The 22138-nt window shown below is 34.8% G+C and overlaps 1 protein-coding gene across 1 annotated transcript in view; it reads left to right on the top strand.

Moving 5' to 3' along the window:
- LOC140753844 (6-phosphofructo-2-kinase/fructose-2,6-bisphosphatase) overlaps positions 1-21863 on the top strand; it is a 33862-nt gene extending 11999 nt beyond the window's left edge. The window contains exons 3-9 of the mRNA XM_073088646.1: positions 7250-7384; positions 8647-8807; positions 10160-10549; positions 12796-13017; positions 16315-16549; positions 18089-18216; positions 19919-21863. Of these exons, the coding sequence (XP_072944747.1) occupies positions 7250-7384; positions 8647-8807; positions 10160-10549; positions 12796-13017; positions 16315-16549; positions 18089-18216; positions 19919-20026 (1379 nt within the window). The 3' untranslated portion in view covers positions 20027-21863. The remainder of the gene's footprint in view (positions 1-7249; positions 7385-8646; positions 8808-10159; positions 10550-12795; positions 13018-16314; positions 16550-18088; positions 18217-19918) is intronic.
- The last annotated feature ends 275 nt before the right edge of the window (positions 21864-22138 follow it).

The following is a 22138-nucleotide window of genomic DNA, read 5'->3' as shown; positions in this document are numbered from 1 at the left end:
GGACGGCCACCGGGGGGGTTTTAGTGCGGTAAAAATCCCACATAACCCAGCGTCGCTCCCACGTCGTCGGGTACCTTTTGAAGGTTTCCCCCTCGTAAGGAAAAAAAAGGCATTGATAACCTAGTAAAAGTACTGAAATCTTAGTAACAATATTCATAAACTGGTTGTATTAATTTTGACTTTTTTCGTTGGGGTCCAGAGGTTATATTATAGGCACATCTCTGGTCTCAATCCTAATGTATCAAAAGCTTTAACAGTAAAGGAAAATATCGTAAGGAATACACCCCAAAGCCTGATACACAAATGCCCAGAAGTGGTGTAATAATGGGTAGATGAATTGAAGATGATATACCTACGAGGTTTAGCTAGAATGAATTCAGTAACTATAAAAGGTGTGTTAACCATGTTGTCGATAATAACTTGAATGAATTTATATAGAAAGAGACTTATGTTACCACTAGAGTCTGTACCAAATAGAAGTACCTACCTATACAGTAGTAATTTAAGAAAAAAAACCTGCTTTATATCAGCATGAATAAGGTACGAGCAACAATCTACCCAGTATCTAAGATCTCAGTAGAGGCAACGCATCTGTAAATGGCTTCAAGTAGAAAGATATCGATATGGAGCTGATAACGGCGCTGAAGCGGCAGTGCTTGCTTACCATCAAGCAAATTGCAAACTTAACTTCTTCACTACTTGAATCTTATTAAATTTACGATATTTACATGGAAACCCACTTGATACTCCAAACACAAATCATTTCACTTCTTAATGATAGATAATAAAATATATTTACATAAACATACTCGAACATGTCATCGATAACTCGCATACACGTAGTAAGGTCAGATTCACGTCGAATGACCCGCGGTGGTGGACGGTCACGCGTCACGCCACCGGGACGTGGGCTTTGACGTCACTTCCCCATTACAGTCACGTCAATCAAAGTTATTTCCAATCACATACCTGCATTATACAATTGTCAGCTACAAATCTAAGTATGTCGTCATATCCTTCCTTTCACTTAATTATTTGGTATCAAGAGGGATTTCATCCACCCGATGGTAAGTGGCCATTGCCCCACCTGACATCTGTTATCAACTCCAGTTAGTTGATCCAACCAAAGAACGGCCAATGATTTTTTTCTACCTTTCAGGACTTAGTTAGAACGTTTGGTACATACCAGTGGCAAAGGAGATTGCTATATTTTGCAAATCTGTTCACAACGTCTAAAATTTTCGTTTTGAGGCGGATTATGTGATGATGGTGACTCTGGAGTTTCTGAAACTACGAATTCTAACACTTTTAAAATAATATAAATTATTACTTTACGCATCATTACTCAACGCAGCTGATAATAAGTAGTAGGTATGTGTAGTGTAATTAAAATCTGCTGTTTTTTTTTCAATTCTTGCATTATATTCGCATAAAATCATTGTTATGATAAACTCTTATATCTCCCAGATGTCTGAAACGCACTATATTCCTCGTCGAACATACATTTTATAGACATGTATATAATATATCTGAACCATTTAAACTGAAAAGCGACGCTGAGATCACGTACTAAAAATACCCAATGTCTGTCGGACTTCGCATCGCATGCCGGCGCCAATAATAAGTTCGTTTGGGTTGCTACTTAACACTTGCAAGTTATTGTTGGATATGTCGATTAACTATGTGTTAACTTGCAAATAGATGTGAGATAGTCATTAGAAGTATAGCCGCTGATAAGTAACAACACTTAACTTTTTGAGCTTTGGTTTCGTATTCTTAAGTGAGAAGTCTCTATTGCAAACAGCTTTTGTGTACATAATTAATTGTTCTTTATTTCATTTTTATTTCGAAATTTACAGATAATTTTGGTAACTGCTAGACCGAGTGTAATTATTATTATACTGTTAAAGTATCATTAACAGTCAAATAATCATTATTTAGAGAAATCTGGTAAGGAGGTGTATACACACCTATATGGACAATTGGACATATTATAAGTGCAACATTGTTATAAAGTATTACGTTACGTAATTATTAACACGTAAGACTATGTATAGAACTATGCAGTCGAACATGGTATTAAACGAAGATAATGTAATTAATTTGAAAGAAAGAAGTATTTTATAATCCTTCGTGGATATAGAGTATGCGTAAAACTACTCGTAAGTTAATGAATTATGATGAAGCGTGAAGTGATGTTCAATACAGTTTGCGTGGGATCGTAGTTAATATACGTCGCATTTCCTGCGTTATAAATAATGACGAAGAACTTTACGAGTGACAATCACAATTTACAACAATACACGAGAAAAACGTCACAAAATCCTCTGTTTATATTTGACGCTAACTGGCCGATCTCTTGCTTCATTCATCTTTTCACTGAACGTAAAATTGTAAACACGATGGAGTAGATTGTCATAGGTATTCTTTGTTTGTTTACTTCTCGGGTAGTTTATTTTACGTCTATTGTTCTACAAGTTCGTGAGGACACTAATTGGAATACAAATGTATTAGCCTCATTAACAATGTTGTTTTGTTTCTTATATGTACTACTATGAGATAGTCCTATTATTAGCTACTACCTACCTCAATCAAAAACTTATTTTCGATCAGTTACATGTAATATTGCAAGGTGGCGAGAGACATGTGCATTGATATCTACATTTATCTCCACACTTCTTTCGTCAATGCTTTTTCCACTAGATAAGAATCTACTTTTTTTTAATATAGCTAACAGACCGTTGTTTAAGGTGAAAAGTTTTAAACCGTTAATATATTTTTACAATGTGAATACCACTGAATTTTTAAAGCAATACCTTCTTACTCTGAGAGGAGACCCGTACCCATCAGTCAGAATTTAGGTTGACAGCAAACGACACAAATGCAGAAATAATGAAGAATACCTTACAATAGCTCTACCTGTTCTCTTATAAAATATAATTGCCTAGAAACGAGTAGGATTCTATTTTAGTAGAGATTTAAATGATTGCCGAGCCTATATAAATGCAGATACGCCTGGTACATTTATAACAGCTTCAGTTGATCGACCGTTTCCTTGAGCTGCGTACAAAGTCCACGCCATTCGCCGCGCAACCGGTCTCGGGCCTCTCCTTTTCGTAATCTCTATATTCGATATGCCAACATTACATATAAACATAGACATGTTATTAATTTGCTATATCGTTTCATTTCTCTGTTTTACTTTCTGTGGTTTTAAGCAAAATCCGCAAAAAATAATCACTTAAATAAATTAACAAAATTGCAAAGATTATGATTATATAATTTAAAAAGTAAATATGAAAAGTCCATAGAAATAAAATATGAGTATGGAAAATAATATTCAAGAAAATTGTATCCGTATCACGTGCAATGCGGTTATTACACGTGTAGCATTTAATACACTATTGGCTCTTATACAAAATATGTCTCTATAAACATATGTTTAAAGGTATATTTACTATATACCACACTATTTCACTTACTTAGATTATTATTTTTGTATAATTTTCATGTATATCTTCATGTTTACTTGCCTCTTGCATTTACATATGTGTCTGCTTCATGTTCTTCCCCAAATCATCATCTTTCTCTATCTTAAATAAATTCTTAAAAATGTACGACAAGATTTGAATTAGTAATATTTTAATTTAATAAGTAGTTTCATTATAATAATTCTAATAAAAATATGTATCTAATCATAAAGCATCTTTGTTATTTTTCATCTCAGCGTCTTAAGACACTTAAGCCTTAAGAGGTTTTCTGATATAAGTTGTTTTCCTGTATTGCTAAACGTATACATTATGTTACAAACAATGCTACACAATAACACTATAAACGGTACTATGCAGTTACGATATATTATCATAGTGAAGTGGGTTTGTGTAATTTTATCGTTAATCTATTATTCAAGATTCTGTCCGCAAGGATTGGACACAAGAAATGTATACAATGAACAACATATTCTTTCGTACAAAACTAAATTTTTGCTTCTGCAAACAACGACAATAATATTTATTTTAAACATAAACAATATTACTTAGTACCTATTCAGTCAAATTATTTTTTTTAAGACTGAAATAAACAAAACTACGTGACAAAATATTTACTTTCAGAGGACAAAATAATCTCCAACATTCATCATAATAAGAATCGACGTAAAGGGAATCAACCATCACCTCTAGGATAGTCAAATCTTGAATTTGCTTATAAGAATTTAATGGACAACAGGAGAAAAAATTCTTAAACATAGAGAAGTAGATATCTTATAATAAAATATATGAGATCGGAATATGCTAAGCTTCATAATCTATTCGTAAAGTATACACGTGGATAACGCAGGCGTGTCGTATGACGCAATATAACTGTTTTGTTTGGTTAAGAAAATTTCAACAAACAGAGGGCGCGCCAACCTCTCGCATTTTTATTGGTTACTTTGTCAACATTATGGACGATTTGGTACTAGTGGTTGGTGTTTACACAACTTTAAAATGGAAGTAAGCAACATTTTGAAGTCCCCTGAAATAACTTCAATACTAGAAGAGTATTTTTAGCTTACATTCGACGTAAAGGGAATGTCTTTAACGACAAAAGTTGTATATCTCGTTTTTCATTTAAATATCGACGAATTCCTTCAAATATATTATAAAGTTAAATATGCAATACGGCAGGGTCGCAATCTTGCGTGGAGAAACATGGAGGAATATTTTGCCAAAGAAATTGTAGCCAATATTAAGAATACAGTGACATACGAAAACAGTGACATACTAATTTACAAGTATTTTTATTTGGCCTTCTAACCTGGCAAAGAAGCCTATTCTAATAATTCATGGTCGTACCTTTGACTATTATTACCTATTTTTTTTTCTTTTTTTTTCTCGAGGGGGAAACCTTCAAAAGGTACCCGACGACGTGGGAGCGACGCCGGGTTATGTGGGATTTTTACCGCACTAAAACCCCCCCCCTGGCCGTCCTCAATGCTTGTTGGAGAACTCCGGGATCTCCAAAGGAACACAACCGGAGCCCTCCAAGCGCTATGCCCCGATCGGGCTCTACCCTGGGGGAGCAGTTTTCGCTCCTCCCACACCATGTAGTGTTTACGACAGTATGCGACCACACATACCGCCGTCCTTCCCGGGGTCGCTTGCTGGACGGTTAAAGCTCCCACTCTGGCCGCCCGCAACCCCGGAAACCCCCTTTTAGTCTACGACAGGCAGGGGATACCGTAGCCCTATTCTAGTCCCGGAACTACAGGGACATTGGACTATTGTTACCTAGAAACCAAAAACACATTTTCTGCGATATCGTTATAACGCACGAACTAAAATAAACCTATGAACATTATTATTTTAGTATTCTATTCGAAAGGGAACTAGGAAGTGATATTTTTCTGTCAACACGACTATTCGCAGCTTGAGCCAAATGTAAACATAACATAGACTTGTTTTACGGATGCATTTTCTAAACAATTCCCACATAAAACAAGGTTGACGTCATCGATAAAATAAGGTATTTCTTGTGAAAAATATCACAACTGACATACTCGTACCAATTTTTTACGCCATAAATGATATGTTTAAGTTTTTGGCAAAGCGAGAACTCATGCACTCAGTCATGCCCTCATGCCCGGGGGGCAGTCGTGCTCTTACGGTCTCAGTTCAGAACTTGTATATTTACAAAATGTTTAGAAAACTTAGATAGCGTGATTCAGAATACTCGTGGCGCCACTAGAGCGCCTCTAGACGAGTAGCGGGAAGTCGTCACAAGTTAATCGACAAAGTTAGGTTAACTTTGTTGATTAACTTATTATTTAGTTATAACGTAGGCATTGCCTAGGAATTACCTTGTAGGGATTTACCTAATAACTAATGTAGAATTCTTGAACTATTATAACTATTAATTGTTTATTAGAACTGTTAGTGTAATACCGATTATACAATGTAAGGCTAATCATTTCTGAGTCTAGACAAATATCTCGCGAACCAGCTAAGTAATGGCAATTGGTTTGATACTAGATGAATGTAGACACGCGTTAGTAAATACGAAATCTGATTCAGTGATGCCTCAGAATGTTTACCATCCGTTTGACCCGGACAAAGCAGGGTTAACACGATAACTAATTCCAGCTAAACAATCCACGTCAAGAAAATTTCCACTGAAATCTATTTTCATATTCTCGATCGATGTTATTCTAATTATGTAAGCTTCGTTAGTGTCTTCAATTAAGTAAATACCCTTCATAATTAGTCATTTTACAGAGAAATGAAAGTGTTTGGGTTAAATAAATAATGATCACAATATTATTAATTATGTATATTTTATGGATACACGTGGCTTTATTCAATCACTCTTAATAGGTAGGTATTTTATTCAAAATTTATTCCACACATTATATGATTAATTATAATCAATTTCTGCATACAAAGTTAAAACATTGTTAATTATTTGATGCCTTAATTGTCTAGGCATTATAGTCGAAATTTTTTAAATTGATTATTATAACTTACCTACGGAAGTTAGTTTTCTGTTGTCTGTCCAAAAACTTCTTTTTTTAATAGACAACAAAAGTTGGTCAATATCTAGGTATAAAAGTATAAAACAAACTGGAAAAGCTACTTTTTTGTCTTTGCTTAATTATACATAAGTGCATGGAAACATTAATAGATGTTTCTTTTTGTTTTTATGATAAGACTCTAAGTAGTAAGAAACCAATATGACACAATGTGACACAAAATGTACTGAATAGTTTAGTCTTAAATGCTATGCACTAATTCTCGAGTTGCGCTGCTGCCAAGGGACCTATTTTTTCCCTGCCTCCTTAGACAACGTGTCTACTCATCGCTGATTTTATTTCTGAAATGCTCTCTCATTTCTAGTAGCTTTGTTTCTGCTCACGGTTTTGTTCACGTATAAAGTACCTTTCCGCTGTTCTTACTTAATTACTTCTATTTATATACAAAAAAAAGAGTAGGATTACTCCGAAATTGACTCGAAAATTACATTACTTACACTTGAGATTAAAATGACCTAATGTCATTCTTATTAAGAACAATATATTTTACACACGTTAAGATTGACAACACATAATCTTACATTTTATATTACACTTAAGTAGAATTTTTGTAAAATCACAAGTTTTATTTCAAATATTACAACACACAGACACGAAAAATTGTAATTCGTATGCGATTACTCATAGTTCTGTTTATTTCCGAATTTCTCTCAATATTTTGACTGTAATGTTTTCGTACAGTGTCGCTGCGCACGCGCCGCGTGAGTCAGTTCGCGCCGCTGCTGATCGCGCTGGTCGGGCTGCCGGCCCGCGGCAAGAGCCACCTCGCGCACCGCCTCTCACGCCATCTTAACTGGAACGGCGAGAGCACAAAAGGTAAGCGTCTACTTCTGAGGATTATTAGTGTAAGCTGAAACTTATGTTATAGGAATAAACTTTACTTGAAGATTATAGGGGTGAGCTAACACTTAACATTATAAGAGCAAGATATCATTGAATAAACATGCATGCAGCATTTCAGAATGGCTACAGATTCAAACATCAGTATTTACTATACATATTACAATATACTTACAGACGAAAACCAGAATTTTTACGAATTTAAACCTTTGCTATATTATACAAGCTTATGATTAGGTACTCACAATTTACCTTTTCATTACGATTTGGCAAATACGTAAAATATTATTGTAAAGTTATAAGAGATCGATCTAAAGCTAATTATATAAAACCCATAATGTTTAAGGTTTAGAAAGAGACAAATCAGGTACCTACACGTTGCTAAGATAATGTCAGATAGTACAAAGCAGACGTGATAACTTCATTCCAAGCGCCTTGACCTGGTTGAAGGCATCTGCCATGCCGTGAGTCGTGATAATGACCAGGCATTTTTGCACTCTCAGATATTAACTTATTCCACTTTTATTATTTATCATGAACATATTATTATTAAAAAAATATCATAATCAACTTTGCTTGCTCTCTTATGTTATTAGGATTATTATTTATTCTGTCATTTATTGTGTGACTCCCATACATATTATACTTATACATATTCTACACAATGCTCATATTACAATTTCTTAACAGTTATCAGTTATGATTTGGTAATTTATTAATGACTGTTATCTATTGCTTGCACATCCTTGATCGATTTATAATTTCTACATCACCGCTCATATTATCGTATTAAATTAATTAATCTTTAAGAATTTTATAAAAAGTGATAAGTTTCAGTAAATAATTATCTGAGGTTAATTGTATTGCTACACTTTCCTCGTCAAATATATTAATTAATGAAAATTTGACTTGTTTGTTTAAATACACCTTAAGCTGTTAGGTGGTACGAGTACCCTTTCTGGTTCGATTTCGAAGGCATCTGCTCAGCACCTATTCCTGCCTTACAGCAATAATATTACGCTCTGCAATGTTCTAGTTTGATGACTGTAGTAAAGGAGAAACTCACGAGGAATTCCAAATGAACTAACGTCAAACAGAACGTTTATAAATTTGCAACATGATATATTTGCTTTCCCTAATAGGTTATATTCACACATCAGAAAACCTTGTTATGTATTTATCTAAGTAATATTTCTCATAACAATTTACACAAATATCTAACACGTGAAGTTTTCCAGTATTCGACTGCAGTGAGTACCGTCGTCGGCACATGGCGCTGTACGGCAGCCACGACATATTCCGCGCGGACAACCAGCAGGGCTCCGCCATCCGCCGGCAGAGCGCCCGCGAGGCCGTGCAGGACGCCGTGCTCTGGCTGAAGGACGGGAACAGCGTCGCTGTGAGTCCGAAGTTATACTTCTTTAGATATCAGTCAACGAAGTTGCACTTCTTTTGTTGTTACAATAGAAGTAATAACTTGGGTACTATGCAAACTATCGGAATAGTTAGTGGCCCCACCGCCCATTGATATTATTAGACATCTGTAATGAAATCCAGATTGGTACTCTTCGAGTGCGTTTCTAGGTTGCTACCGTTAAGAAATACATTTAAATGCCTTATGTTATTCTACTCCAAACTTGTTACAAGGAAAAGACAAGACGAGAACATTTGTCGTTTTCGTGTGACAAACGGTCAATTTCTTTATTCACAGTTCCATGTTGATACAATGTTTATCACATGAAACGCACCGTTCATTGTGTCACAATAAGTTTTATTTTTAGTCACACCAAACATATGAAAGTTCTATTATGCCTAAATAAATATACGCAGTCCATTTGGTATAAATAATACTACGTGGTCATTGCCACCCCTGGTCATCTGTAAATGACCTTAGACCGGTCGATAGGAGAACCAAAAGTGAAACGTCAAAAGTCGAAGCTAAAGATAGAAAAAAACGTATAATCCAACTTCGCTGTTTGAGTTTCTCAGTTCAACGGTCTTTCTACTTTATAGCAACAAACTCGCGCATGTGTTTTGATTTGAAGGATAGTATAAAGTAAATACGATTAACACAAGCCACTCTAATTCACTTCAGCACCAAAGAAACATGTGATTAAATTTAAATTAATCAGAATTTATCCAAAATTAATTCTAATAGATTTCTACCACGAGTTGCTACTACTGCTTGACATAGATTTTACTCGTTAAATTGTAGAAAAATACCTACGTATTTTGTTTTAAAATAATAAATCGCAAATTTAATCATGCTATTAGATTCTGTAAACACTTCTACGAATAACCAGACACTTTGAAAATGCTTTATCACTGTTGCAATGAAAACTAATTTGAGTGCGGATGCCAAATGCTAGCAAACAAATTCTATGGAAAATCACGGTGTGTGTGATATGTAGTCTAGATCTGGAAAATCCAAATTAATAGTCATAAATTATCTAGTACAAGTAGTGCATGATAAATGGGTCCTTAGAATAGACTGTGATGTGTAATATTTATTTGTCTAATACTAAGAACTCAATTTGTTTTAATAGACGCTTTTGGCGTGCGTGAGAAGCAACACTTTCCGTATTTCGCTTATCTTCAAAAAACAAAGTGAAAGAGAATTGTGATTGTTAGTTTTGAAATTAATCTTATCGAAACGGCATTCTTCAATCGTAAAGCTTACGTCACAACAAATTCACGGGCAAGTGAAGGTGGACTTGAGTATTTTTGAACAAACACGACATCCATTTTCAGATATTCGATGGCACAAATATTACACGGGAGCAGCGTCGAGAGCTGAACGACTACTGTCTCTCCGACATGGGCTTCCGCATCCTCTTCATCGAGTGTGTCTGCGAGGATCAGGAGTTACTTGAGAGGAACATCATTGAGATCCTGCATTACTCAGCTGATTACAAGACCATGAGTGAGGAAGAAGCTGTAGACGACCTGAGGAAGAAGTTAGAGCACTACATGCGCCAATATGAACCCATTGACGGCTCTTTGGAGACCATTAGCTTTGTGCGAGTGGAGAACATGGGTGAAACGGTCACAGCGCACAAGGTTTCTGGCCAGAAGGAGTCCGGGATCCTCGGCTACTTGTCCGGGATGAGGGCTTTACCGCAGACTTTATATTTCACACGGGTAAGTAAATCTCGTCATTAGCAGTTTTGTTTCTTTGTATATCTTTGAAATTTAAAACGGTGCCACTCACTCGTCTGTATTTACTCAACCTCCATCGGTAATTTACTGCGATCTGCCTAAGCCCGTGAAGGTTTTAGCTGGGTCATTTCAGAGAATATACTTACGTGAAAACAAATAAAGTCGGGTGAGTAGCATTGTAAATATAAAACGAAGCGAACAAAGACCTTTTATGCTGACGAAATGCAAACGATATATCAGTTTAATAAGTACTGAATATGGGTCGTAAGATCATTAAACATGTAACTTCGGAAGTTTTAATGGTTTCGACAAAAATTTTGGCCTCGGCCTGACCAACGGGAACAGTTTTAACATAATCATAACATTGGGTTTCTCCCAATAACTTATGTGGATTTTTTCTACTATTTCCATTAGCAGCTATTGAGGTTTCCCTTGCGTACGTGTGCAACTTTGTAATTATGTACTTCAAGCTTCTTACCGTTGCATGAGATAAAAAGGGTAAATTGTTTACCTTTCCTTGCATTTCTCTTTTGATGCTGGCATGATTTGATGTACAACAATCTTCAAGAAAATCTTATTTTGATTTCAGTACTCTTTTTGAAAAAAAATCTCTTACATTCTAGAAATATATGAGATGTAACGTAAATATCCGAGAGACTTTGCGTCATGCAAGATCATGCTCATTAATTAAATCAATTGGATTACCCGGATAAGAGTGTTTATACGTTCGATTACTGTTTAAATCTCTAAGATAGTTACGTTTTAATCTGTAAACATGATATTTATACTTGCGAAGAAAAACAACCGGTTTTCCAAGTTCTGAGTAAATATTACATCTGCACTGCACACTTCCGTCTAATATTAAATGAACTTAGTATCTTATATGCTAAATATTTTTCGTTTTAAAACTTAAAATGTAGACAGATAATTTATTATACATAAAATCGAGTTCATACTAAGTATTTTCCTATTCCAAATCGAAATAGTGTCAATTTCAACCGTTTACAAGATATGCCAACATGCGCAGTTAAGTGATGCAAAAACACGAAATCGAAGAAAAAGTGCAGAGAAATATCGTTCCATTCGTAAATGATCTAAAGACTACATTTTTTTAATATTTTTTCAAACAATAGATACAGTGAATATTTCAGTTGTCAAAACTGGTTACATTTTCTTGTTAGGAGTGAGTAATATTTACTAATCTATGGGTACGGGTAGAAAACTCGTACATTATTACTCATTAATAAATATAAAGGTTGTCATAAAAGTTTCATATAATATTAAACGTATTCTGTAATTACGAAACACGTTCAGTTTCATCTGTTCAATCGGTATAACTATTACAATAGGTTTTATTATAACATCTGTTTAATCATATCATGAATCATACGATATTTATATGCTTTAAGACATTCCTTTTTCTGTATTGATATTTATAAAGTACTTGACATATAATCCTATTAGATATGTACTTGAATAGACGTGTACGTCAGTTTATATAACCATGTTCCCCTTTTAGCAGTATTAAATACCGGATAGACTCAATGATATAGCGAATTGACATAATATGCAAATGTTATAATGTATTTGAACGTGTTTTGGTGTCTTATAAAAAACAGTTCTCGTTCGCGAATGCCAATTGCCATTCTACTAATATTTTTCAACCGGTTATTTTATATCAATGCAAATTCGACCGTAAAAAGTTGGCAACAACTCAGCTATCAATATCAACCGATGTCTATAAAAGTTTTTGCATGTATCGAATGATCTTTTGACACGCGAAAATTCGTGATTAATTTGGTATTTATAAGGTTTCAAATGATCTTCAAAAGACACGAGTGACCTAACCATCCTATACATTTGGTTTAGGTATTTATCCAGTTCAGCCAAAATGATTTTCGTATTTAATGTTAAGTTATTAGATGAAAATAAAGTTACTAAGTAAATATGCATCAATGAACTTTGTTTACAGGTTTTTAATCAATTGACCATTTTTAATCATTGCTAGCCATTGGTAGCCAAACTAGGATTCCCTGTATTAAAGTCTTAAAATCTTAAAAAAATAATTATCAAATTATATTCTTGTGTGGGCACATAAATACCACGACGGCGCACAGCTAAGAGAATCCTTAAGTCAGGCTAGATTTACAGACTGCATAGAATACTTCGTCACAAAAAAAACTACCAAATACTATTCAGCAAATCCTAACATCTCCGTTCCTCCCTAGCACGGGGAGAGCGAGTACAACGTGCTCGGACGTATCGGCGGTGACGCGGTTCTGTCCGCCAGAGGGCAGCTCTACGCGCACGCGCTCGCCGAACACATGAACGCGTTGGCGAGCTGCGAGCCGCTCACCGTGTGGACGTCTGAGCTACGGCGCACCAAGCAGACCGCCGCTGAGATCATGGCGCCGAAGAGGGCGGTGCGAGCGCTGAATGAGCTAGATGCTGTGAGTATGAGTGTTCTTTTTTTTGGTAATGCAAGCCACGAATGAATAACTTACAGCTCAACGGATCTTTAGTTCCCAAGCTGTTAAATAGGCAGCTGAGACCAACCCAAAATAGGACTTTCATAGATGATAGAACAGTTATAATATGGTTCCATAACTATTTCTACCCTGAAGCAGTTAAGCGTTCCGGTGCAAGGATAATATTATGAATGGATTAGTGGAGTGACCATAGAAGTAGCAACATATCTGTGATCGACTTCAAGTAGATCTTATGTCCGGTAGATGTTTCGACATCGACACGTACTTACAGTGAATATTTTTCAAATGGAATTTTTAGTCGAAAAATATTTATACATACATTTAGAAAACAAATGACGTCGTTGGATACTTAGTATGACCTGATGGTTACAATAATAAAATGATAAAATAAACATGTTATTATGTATAGTAACGCGATAAATTGTATATAATCGGCTAGCTTGATCATATTGTTTTTAAATAGCTATAGATTGTACATATCTATTACAAGTTTGGTATAAGTTGGTATTATAATCAGTATGTCAAAATTATGCTTTCCAAATTATTATCCATATCGTAATTATATCGTCCGATTTTTATCTTGAATTTACTTATCTTCTTATTTTACAACTTATTGACATTTAGAGATCATCGACCTTATGGTTTTGATAAAATTAATATTAGCCAAATAATTGGTCCCAATTTTCAAGTTATAACTATTAATAACACAAACATAGATTAACACAAACTATTTTCTTGATCCAATTTACAACTTTATTCTTCCCGCGTAAATTACAAGTCTCGCGCCAAGCGCGTTCTTTTCCTTGTTTTATGCTAATGCACACAATCGTATAACCCATACAGCCAATGACTATATAAATGGGCACTTATTATTATAAAAATAACACATCATGAATATAACACAAAATAATTAATTAAAACAATACTGTAATTAAATAATTTGAATATATTGCTAACACTATGTATATACTTGGGAGAACTTCGGTTTAAATTGCGCCGTTGTAACACATATTGGAAAAACAAAAAAGTATATATTACCATGGATAGAAGTTGAGTGCATATTAAATCACATAATTTTGATTTATCAATTACGCCAAATATCTATTTACATGCGCATATAAAGAAACTACGCACTACACACACTCTTTATTTCATATACATAGTAGATAACATTCAAATATCTTGCGTATATCATATAGATATGTGACTTGATTGAATACTTACAAAGTTCAAGTGGAAAGTGTGAATCATTTATGCGAAGGAAAATGACGGAATTTCCCGAACACTTTTTCCTATATTACGAGTAAGTAGGAACTTTCTATTCAATCTAATCTTCTTACTCGTGTTTTACTCTACATTTATTTTACTCACCATTGAAAAGAACCTTTTTATTTTCAATGTATTTCTGTTTAAATGTTTTTCTTACTATAAGAATAGCTTTATTCCTATCTGAATAATTTTGTAAAGTTCTGAACTGATTTAGAAGGAATCTGTGCAAAGATTACACGCATTGATATAAGTTATCTTAAATCGCCATAGCTGTAGGAATATTCACAGAATTGAAATAATATAGATAATTCATCTTAAACTAAGGTATATACAAAATTAAATTCAACTTTCGTGTATTTGTGTCCATTAGGAATATTAGACTATCATAACGAAGTTTGGCCGAGTTTAGCTAGTGTAGTTAAGAATGTCAAACAATTGTATTATCTAAACTCTGCTACTGTCGGACCTTGAAAGGTATTTGTAGGCGATTACGTGAAAATCTAATAATAGTACAAAACGATAGAAGGCCTATTGAATAACCATGATCACTTTGGTGCCCTACTTTTCTAACTTTAGTTCTATTGACGACATCAGTTGAAGTCAAGTAGTCATATACCTATGTCTTAATAGTTACTGCGCGTTTTTCGTTGAGTAGTTTGAACTTTACTCTCTTCAAATTTAGTCTGCCCAGTTGAAACAGGCATTTAAATTTTTAAGATACATTTTTGTATGTGGAAAATGTGTATGTGTTGTGTATGTGTGTGTGTGGTTAGTATTATGATCTTAAATTTTGGAAATTATTCTCATGTCAAAGACAAAATTAGCAGTTTCTTTTATTGTATATTCCTAAATTAAGAGAGATAAATAATTTGCACGTTCTATCACTAACGGAAATAACTGGAAATTCAAAACCGTTAATACTAACTAACTAAACGAATAATAAACGAACCAAGTGAATCCATTTCACTGCGATCAAATCGAAATATTTTTCGCACAAACCATGACATCACTGCGAGATTAAATAGGTGTTGTGACATAAGAACGATAAAATAAAAAGTTCATTTTTAGCGTCGCGTCGGCGTTGGACAGTTCACGTTGGTCGCCTCGTGTTGTTGAATGTCAGAGATCATTGCTCCGACTGCAAACACATAGGAAAATGATAATTGTGTTCACATTCCCGTGATGGAGTAATTGAATTCAGAGTTTCCATCATTTAAGTAGGTGTCCCTGCAACTACGATTGTAATTTCGCAGATATATTCAATTGCCAAGACGAAATTGATGCAACTAGTATTCTGTATAAAACATAAAATACCGGGCGTAGGATATTTTTATCATACCATTTACTATTTTAGCAGATCATCTGGTCACCACATTTCATTCTTATATTAAAGTGGCTGATATTGGTGCATATGTTATGCATCTTGATACACGTGCTAGGAGTTAATTGGATACATAATTCTTTTGTCGACCTAATATCCTAATGTCATTGTATTGTAGGTATAATAAGCATAAAGGCATTTAATAACGAACACGTGCATATAAACGAATATTATCGAAATATAGATAAGTGCTTATTCATAATTTAAGTACCTATATTTATATTTTTGCTCATTACATATATCTCAGATTTTGTAGTGATATTAACAGTTCGTTCGAAAATAAGTTGTTTATCTACTTTTTATCCTCCTTTTTATTCCTACCGAACTTATTTACCGTAGGTACACCGTTAAAACAACAAGTGATTTTAACTTTACTTATCTTTTGGCAGTTCATGAACCATAGGTACATAATACATCGTGTTGTTCCAACTTAATCCTTAGCTCCTCAGAATACGACCTTTCCCACACAATGACTTCCCTTCTAAAAGTAAAACACCTATCCTAATTTCCTTCCGTTATCCTGAATTTAAATACAAATGCATGGACACTTCGATAGTAACTACTTATAGTTTTGCTGCTACCGGTTCTAAATTCCCACTTGTCCCCAGGGCATCTGTGAGGGTCTGACGTACGAGGAGATGCAGGAGCGGTTCCCGCAGGAGTTCGCGTGGCGGGACCAGGACAAGCTGCGCTACCGGTACCCGTGGGGCGAGTCGTACATCGACATCATGACGCGGCTGCGGCCCGTGCTCTCCGCGCTGGAGGACGAGCACAACGTGGTGGTGGTCGGCCACCAGGCGGTGCTAAGGTGCATGCTGGGCTACTTCCTGGATGCGAAGCTTGGTGAGTTACACAATAATGATCTTTGGGTTTTGGTCGATGGGTGCTAGAACTCTTTCTGGTTCGACTTCAACGGCACCACCGCCACAGCAATTTCTACCTGATAACAGCAGCGTTAAGCACTGCTGTGTTCTGGTTTATGGTAAGGGAGATATACTTTTCCGAGGCGTTCCAGCTCAGGGGTAGCGGCGCATCTGTGGCCGACCTCAGGCAGGAATATCTAATCCTATCTGGGGTTGATTACAGGTGTCCATAGGCGGCACTTACCATCAGGTGAACTGCATGCTCGTCTGCCAGTCCTATATTATAAAAAAATGTACCTAGAGAGAAAGTTCCATGTAACATTTGGTTAGAGTTGAAAGAAGCACGAAGTAGATAATTTTATGATTATAATATTTAAGTCTTATGCGAACTTCAAGTGGCAGAAAATAGGGATTTAGTTGTTTTATGAACTGCGAATTGATATATTGATATAATGATGTTGCGAATTGATATATTGATAGGGCCATATTTACATGACCTCTCTTAACCGAGACTGAATACTGAGAGATGAAAAAATCAATACCCATAAGCGTGTGCCGCACATTTGCGCAATGTGAGATATATTTGTGAGCGGTCACAGAAGTCACGATACTTAATTATGTTACATACTTCTTTACATATACTTTCTCAACACGAAAATGTTTTACGAATGCAAACGAGATAAGTAACTTCGCAGAATAATATTTTGAGAAAACATGTCACCTAGATAACGATTTAGAATTAGGACATAGAATGATGAGATTTTTCAGCTAGAGGCGTGTCACTTTTATCTTCGTGTCGACAAAATAATTTGTCATGTCTGCTACTGCTGATCGATAAATATGTCTGATGATATTGTTATGCTAAGTCGATTAGAAATATATGAAGCCCAATTTTAATATTAGGAATAGGGTTGCCATTCTTGCTGTACGTTATGATAGTAATAATAGTAGTTATATAATTTTAGTCAATTGTACTGTAAGTGAATAGAAAAATAATATAATTCGAAATGTAGTGTATTTTCATCGGTAATTCAGATGTCATGAGGCTTCCCCTTAAATCGCTTTATGAGCTACGCTTTCCAATATTTAGGACCAGGTTGACGAAGAAAAGGCTTCCAAAAATGTAGTCTTAACCGATATTACAGTGAGTAGAGTCGGTGAAAAAGTAACGTCTGAGAAATATAGGTACTATAGCTTTTCCTGAAGTAGGTACTATATTTTTGCAATGTCTTTTATAAGAAATATTCCTTCCAAAGAAAATGGGGCAACCCTAATCAGGAAAGCTCGTTATACCTATAGTTCTATAACACCGAGATTATCGACATATCTGAAATGTAATCTAAAAAGGCAACATAATGATGATAATTAAATTGGTCTCCCGGAAGTGACTACGATAAAATAAACGGTAATAATTAGTTTTAAATTTATTTATATCTAAGAAACGATATCCTCTTATTCACTCCACATATATTAGCATATTGTATGTATATATTTTAACCTCGTTCCATATTGTCCACAGATGAGTTACCGTACATGAACGTCCCTCTCCACACGATCGTAAAGCTGACCTCCTACGGGTATAAGTACAAAGTGGAGATGATAAAGTTGCCGATTGAGTGCGTCGACACCCACAGGAAGCAGCCCAAGGTGAGATGACTTGAAATAAATCAAATGTATATTCACAAGTATATTTCCAACAAGTGTTCGCCGCTAACTCATTTCTTCTACCACCAATATCTGCGGGAGAATAACTCCTGTTGGAGGTATCTCCAATGAACGACTTGAATCCAGCTAGTTATTTTTAATTAATACCAAGACCTCCACAAACATCGTCCTTGACATCTGCCGTTTCCCGCCATTATACTCTTTAGTTTTTTTAAATCACGAATACAGCGTTACAGCCAATTAAATATGTGGCCAGCATTATTTTTCGAGTGAAAGGTTTTAAACTAATATTAATTTTATTTATTCTTATAATGTTGAACTAAAGCAGTAAGGTATAACAATAAATGTGACCTTACACTGTAAACTCTAGATAACTCGTTTTTAAAAGATTTTATGAGCAATATCGAATGTCCCCCAAATTTAATAGATGAACATAACCCAAGGTGATCCCTACCTCGTAAAATGATAAAGGAAAAATACATAGATTAGTAAAGATTACTCACTCCTAACACGAAAATGTACCCAGTTTTGAGAATTGAAATAGTTGCGTAAAAAAGTTTTTCCACGTCTCCGTGCTAAAATGTCCCTAAAATATTTGAAATAATTATTTATTTATTACGTAAATTACGTAATTATTACGTAAATTTGTTATTTATTCGTAAATTTTCTCTAAAAATGTTTTTATTTGTCAAGGATTCAAAAAAAGAACTTACTAAAATAAGGCGTTTGTGGCTTCATTCAATTTCAGGGCGGCGAAGTATCTTTACTAATCTATGGGAAAATATTTGATCATCTCTTTTATTTTTATCAATAACAATGTAGATATCAATTATTTTTTATAGGTATGTCAACTTTCAAACATCTGACTTATTAAAATATGAACTTTTATTACACTTAATAGAAAAAAGTATTCCATAATATTTATTAAGAGGAAAAATACATAAGGTAAAGGTTGTAGGTATTCACTGTACCTATGGTCGGTGTAACAGGCACATAATGCATCTAATCTATTAGTCATGGATAAGGACTAATATGTCGTAAATAAGGCGAAGTACCTTTTTATCTATATTAAATATGTAATTTATTCCAAGTGTAATTTTGATTATTACAGAGATCAAAATTAAGGAAAACTGTTATAATCTGTTTGATAACAGTTTTCCTTAATTATAACAATATAAATAGCTAGAAATATAAGTTTATTTCTTATCTTTCCTTATTAGATTACGACTAGACACGCCGCCTTAATCAAGTTTTGAAACTTCCTTGGCCTGTAAACACACATTACCTTAAATTATTATACCTATAAACGCAAAAGAACAAAATAAAGTAGATCCATGTTTTCTAATCGCTTTTATCTATAAGTATCTTTTAACACAAAACACGCTTTAATTCAGTAAAAGCAAAAGTTTATTCAGTCATTGTTTTATATCAAGGCTAGTTAAGATGGTCAAATATTATGCCCTTATAATAAACGTTTCAAATGCACTGTAACTCTATATATTAGTTTTTTTTATCACAAGCTTTCACTTCTTTCACACAAGGATACTATTGGATACTGATGCTTCTTGCGATGAGGTGGTAAAAACTTACTCCAGTCGCGATAATTTAAAAGCTAATAAGGACGGTATTCGAAATCAGAAGGAAAGGATACGCTTTTTAATTAGCATTTCCTTTTTCTTTTCAGAACTGCTCAATCAACAGAACCACAGCCGACGCGCTGGTGACGGTTCCATCGCACTACGACACTCTGCCGTCTAACTTGTGGCAGAATCAGGCCGAGGCACAACTTTAGGCAACACCCTGCGCCGGACCAGCCGGTCTGAGCGTGGGACCTCACCGCTGCAGCATTAGGGCATCGCCCCCAGATGTAACGCCTCGTCCACGGTCGTGAAAAACCATGGACCCAATGACGTGATGTCAGTTATCCGATCGGATACACTTATGTGCTAACGACAATCCTTCAATAGTGTTTCGTCTAGATTTAGCCGTAAGGTAGAGTAGAGCCTCCAGCGACCAATCCATACGTACAAACTATTTAGGGATTTATTCAGTGGACGTAACTTCCAATTATTATAAGACTGAAGGATGCTTCAACTGCACCCATTCAACATGTCAATCTTCTAACTTGTACTGTTTCTTGTGTTCTTTTATTATAAGATTTTAGTTTATGTTATCTTCTATCTGTGGACGTAATGTAGATTAAAAAGTTTTCGTACAAGAATCTAAATTTTATTTCTTAAGGGAGAACATTAAAAATAATATAGGTTACACATCATAATGTAGTGATGTAATGTCGTTTATAATTTGTATTGTTTTTAGACTTATTCGATTAGAAAACGTTATTTTATTGACTTACAGTTATAGCGTTAATTTTATTTGATAATTAGTCTAAATCTGTTCTCTTTTAAGGTTTTTATTTTTATTTCTCTATATTCAATGGTAATGGAAGTAAATATTAATGAAATACGCACTTGCTTTCCATCGCACCGACGTTACGTAGCGCTTATAACGGCTAACAAGCCGTGGCAAAGTAAGGTCGTCGGAGACCCGGAGTGGAAAGTGAAATGGAGGCCCCCCAATCTCAAAAAAATTATTGATTTTACAAAATTACAAATGTCACATACTTATTCGCCAACAAATACGTTTTTTCAGTGATGGATTCATTCCGACGACCTTTCTTGTAAAATGCGTATGTGTAATAAGCTTACATTAAAATAAATACCTACTTTTAAGTTATCGTTATCGAGATATACTTTTAATTATTGACGTAGTTATTTAAGTTTTATCCGATATTTTAATGTTTCACTATTCGATACGTCTGCACACATGCCGGGATCTACAGAGCAATGTTACTTATACGCAGCTCGCATGTAATAAATAGGAGAAAATAATAAAATCTTGCTATTGACTATTTCACAGGGGTCGGAAATTTTTGAAAATATATTCTCATGTAACTCTCTACTATCTGTAAGTTTTACTTAAATAAGTAGAATATTTTGCGTAACTTTACTGCCTGATAGTGTTTGTTTTATTTGAATCGTAATTAAGCGTACAAGTTCCCGACCCCTGCCTTTGTCTTTTCACACGTACCACAACTACACTACACAGGGGCGACATTTCGGCAAGCAATGGTTATGTGTCGCATCGTTTCAAACCTGTCTTTGCGATAAAGTAGCCAGCCTTTCATACGCATGTCGCTTGTGTGTCTTGTGGTTGTGGGTATTATTGTCCACACTATTGATTTGGACAGCTAAATATGGAATATGTTTACTTATATATTATTCCATATTAATATATTAATATATTCCATATTTAGCTGTCAATAAACTATGTATTTCCAGACAATTTTGTACCCGCACATGCAGTTGTCGTTGTGGCGTGGTACGTGTGAATAGGAATATTCTATTTTAGTAATGGACGTTGGAGTGTACTTACGTAATGGTTAATTTTATTACTCCTAAGTATATTCAAGTCCCACTGCTGGGCATCTAGATGACAGTAAATGAACTAAATCCAATGAATGTAATGTGAACTCTTAAGGGAGGAGGGAGGAGGACATACACGTAGTTTCTGTAATTGAAATTGTATGTAGGTATTTTTTATAATAAATAAACAATACAATCGGAAAATTGTGGTTTTATTTATTACAGTAACTTCTGAACTTGCCTATTATAAATTGAGTTGAAATATACATAAAAATAAAACTTTTTATTACAGCTTTATTTCATTTTGCCTTGTTAGTTCGTATGTATGTAAGCGCCAAATCTTGAAACTTAATATTAAACCAAAAATTGTCTGGATTGAGTCGAAATGTTGTAAATGTATAGTCCACGCCAAACTGCTAGTCCGCTTTGAAATTGTTGAGAGCAGGTGTAGTCGTACAATTTGCTATGGCGACGCGATT

This window comes from Epargyreus clarus, unplaced genomic scaffold (genome assembly GCF_041222505.1).
Source record: "Epargyreus clarus isolate Ecla_fem2 unplaced genomic scaffold, WU_Ecla_fem_2.2 ptg000027l, whole genome shotgun sequence".
In the NCBI taxonomy this organism is placed as follows: Eukaryota; Metazoa; Arthropoda; class Insecta; order Lepidoptera; family Hesperiidae; genus Epargyreus; species Epargyreus clarus.
This window is presented reverse-complemented; position numbering and strand designations above follow the sequence as displayed.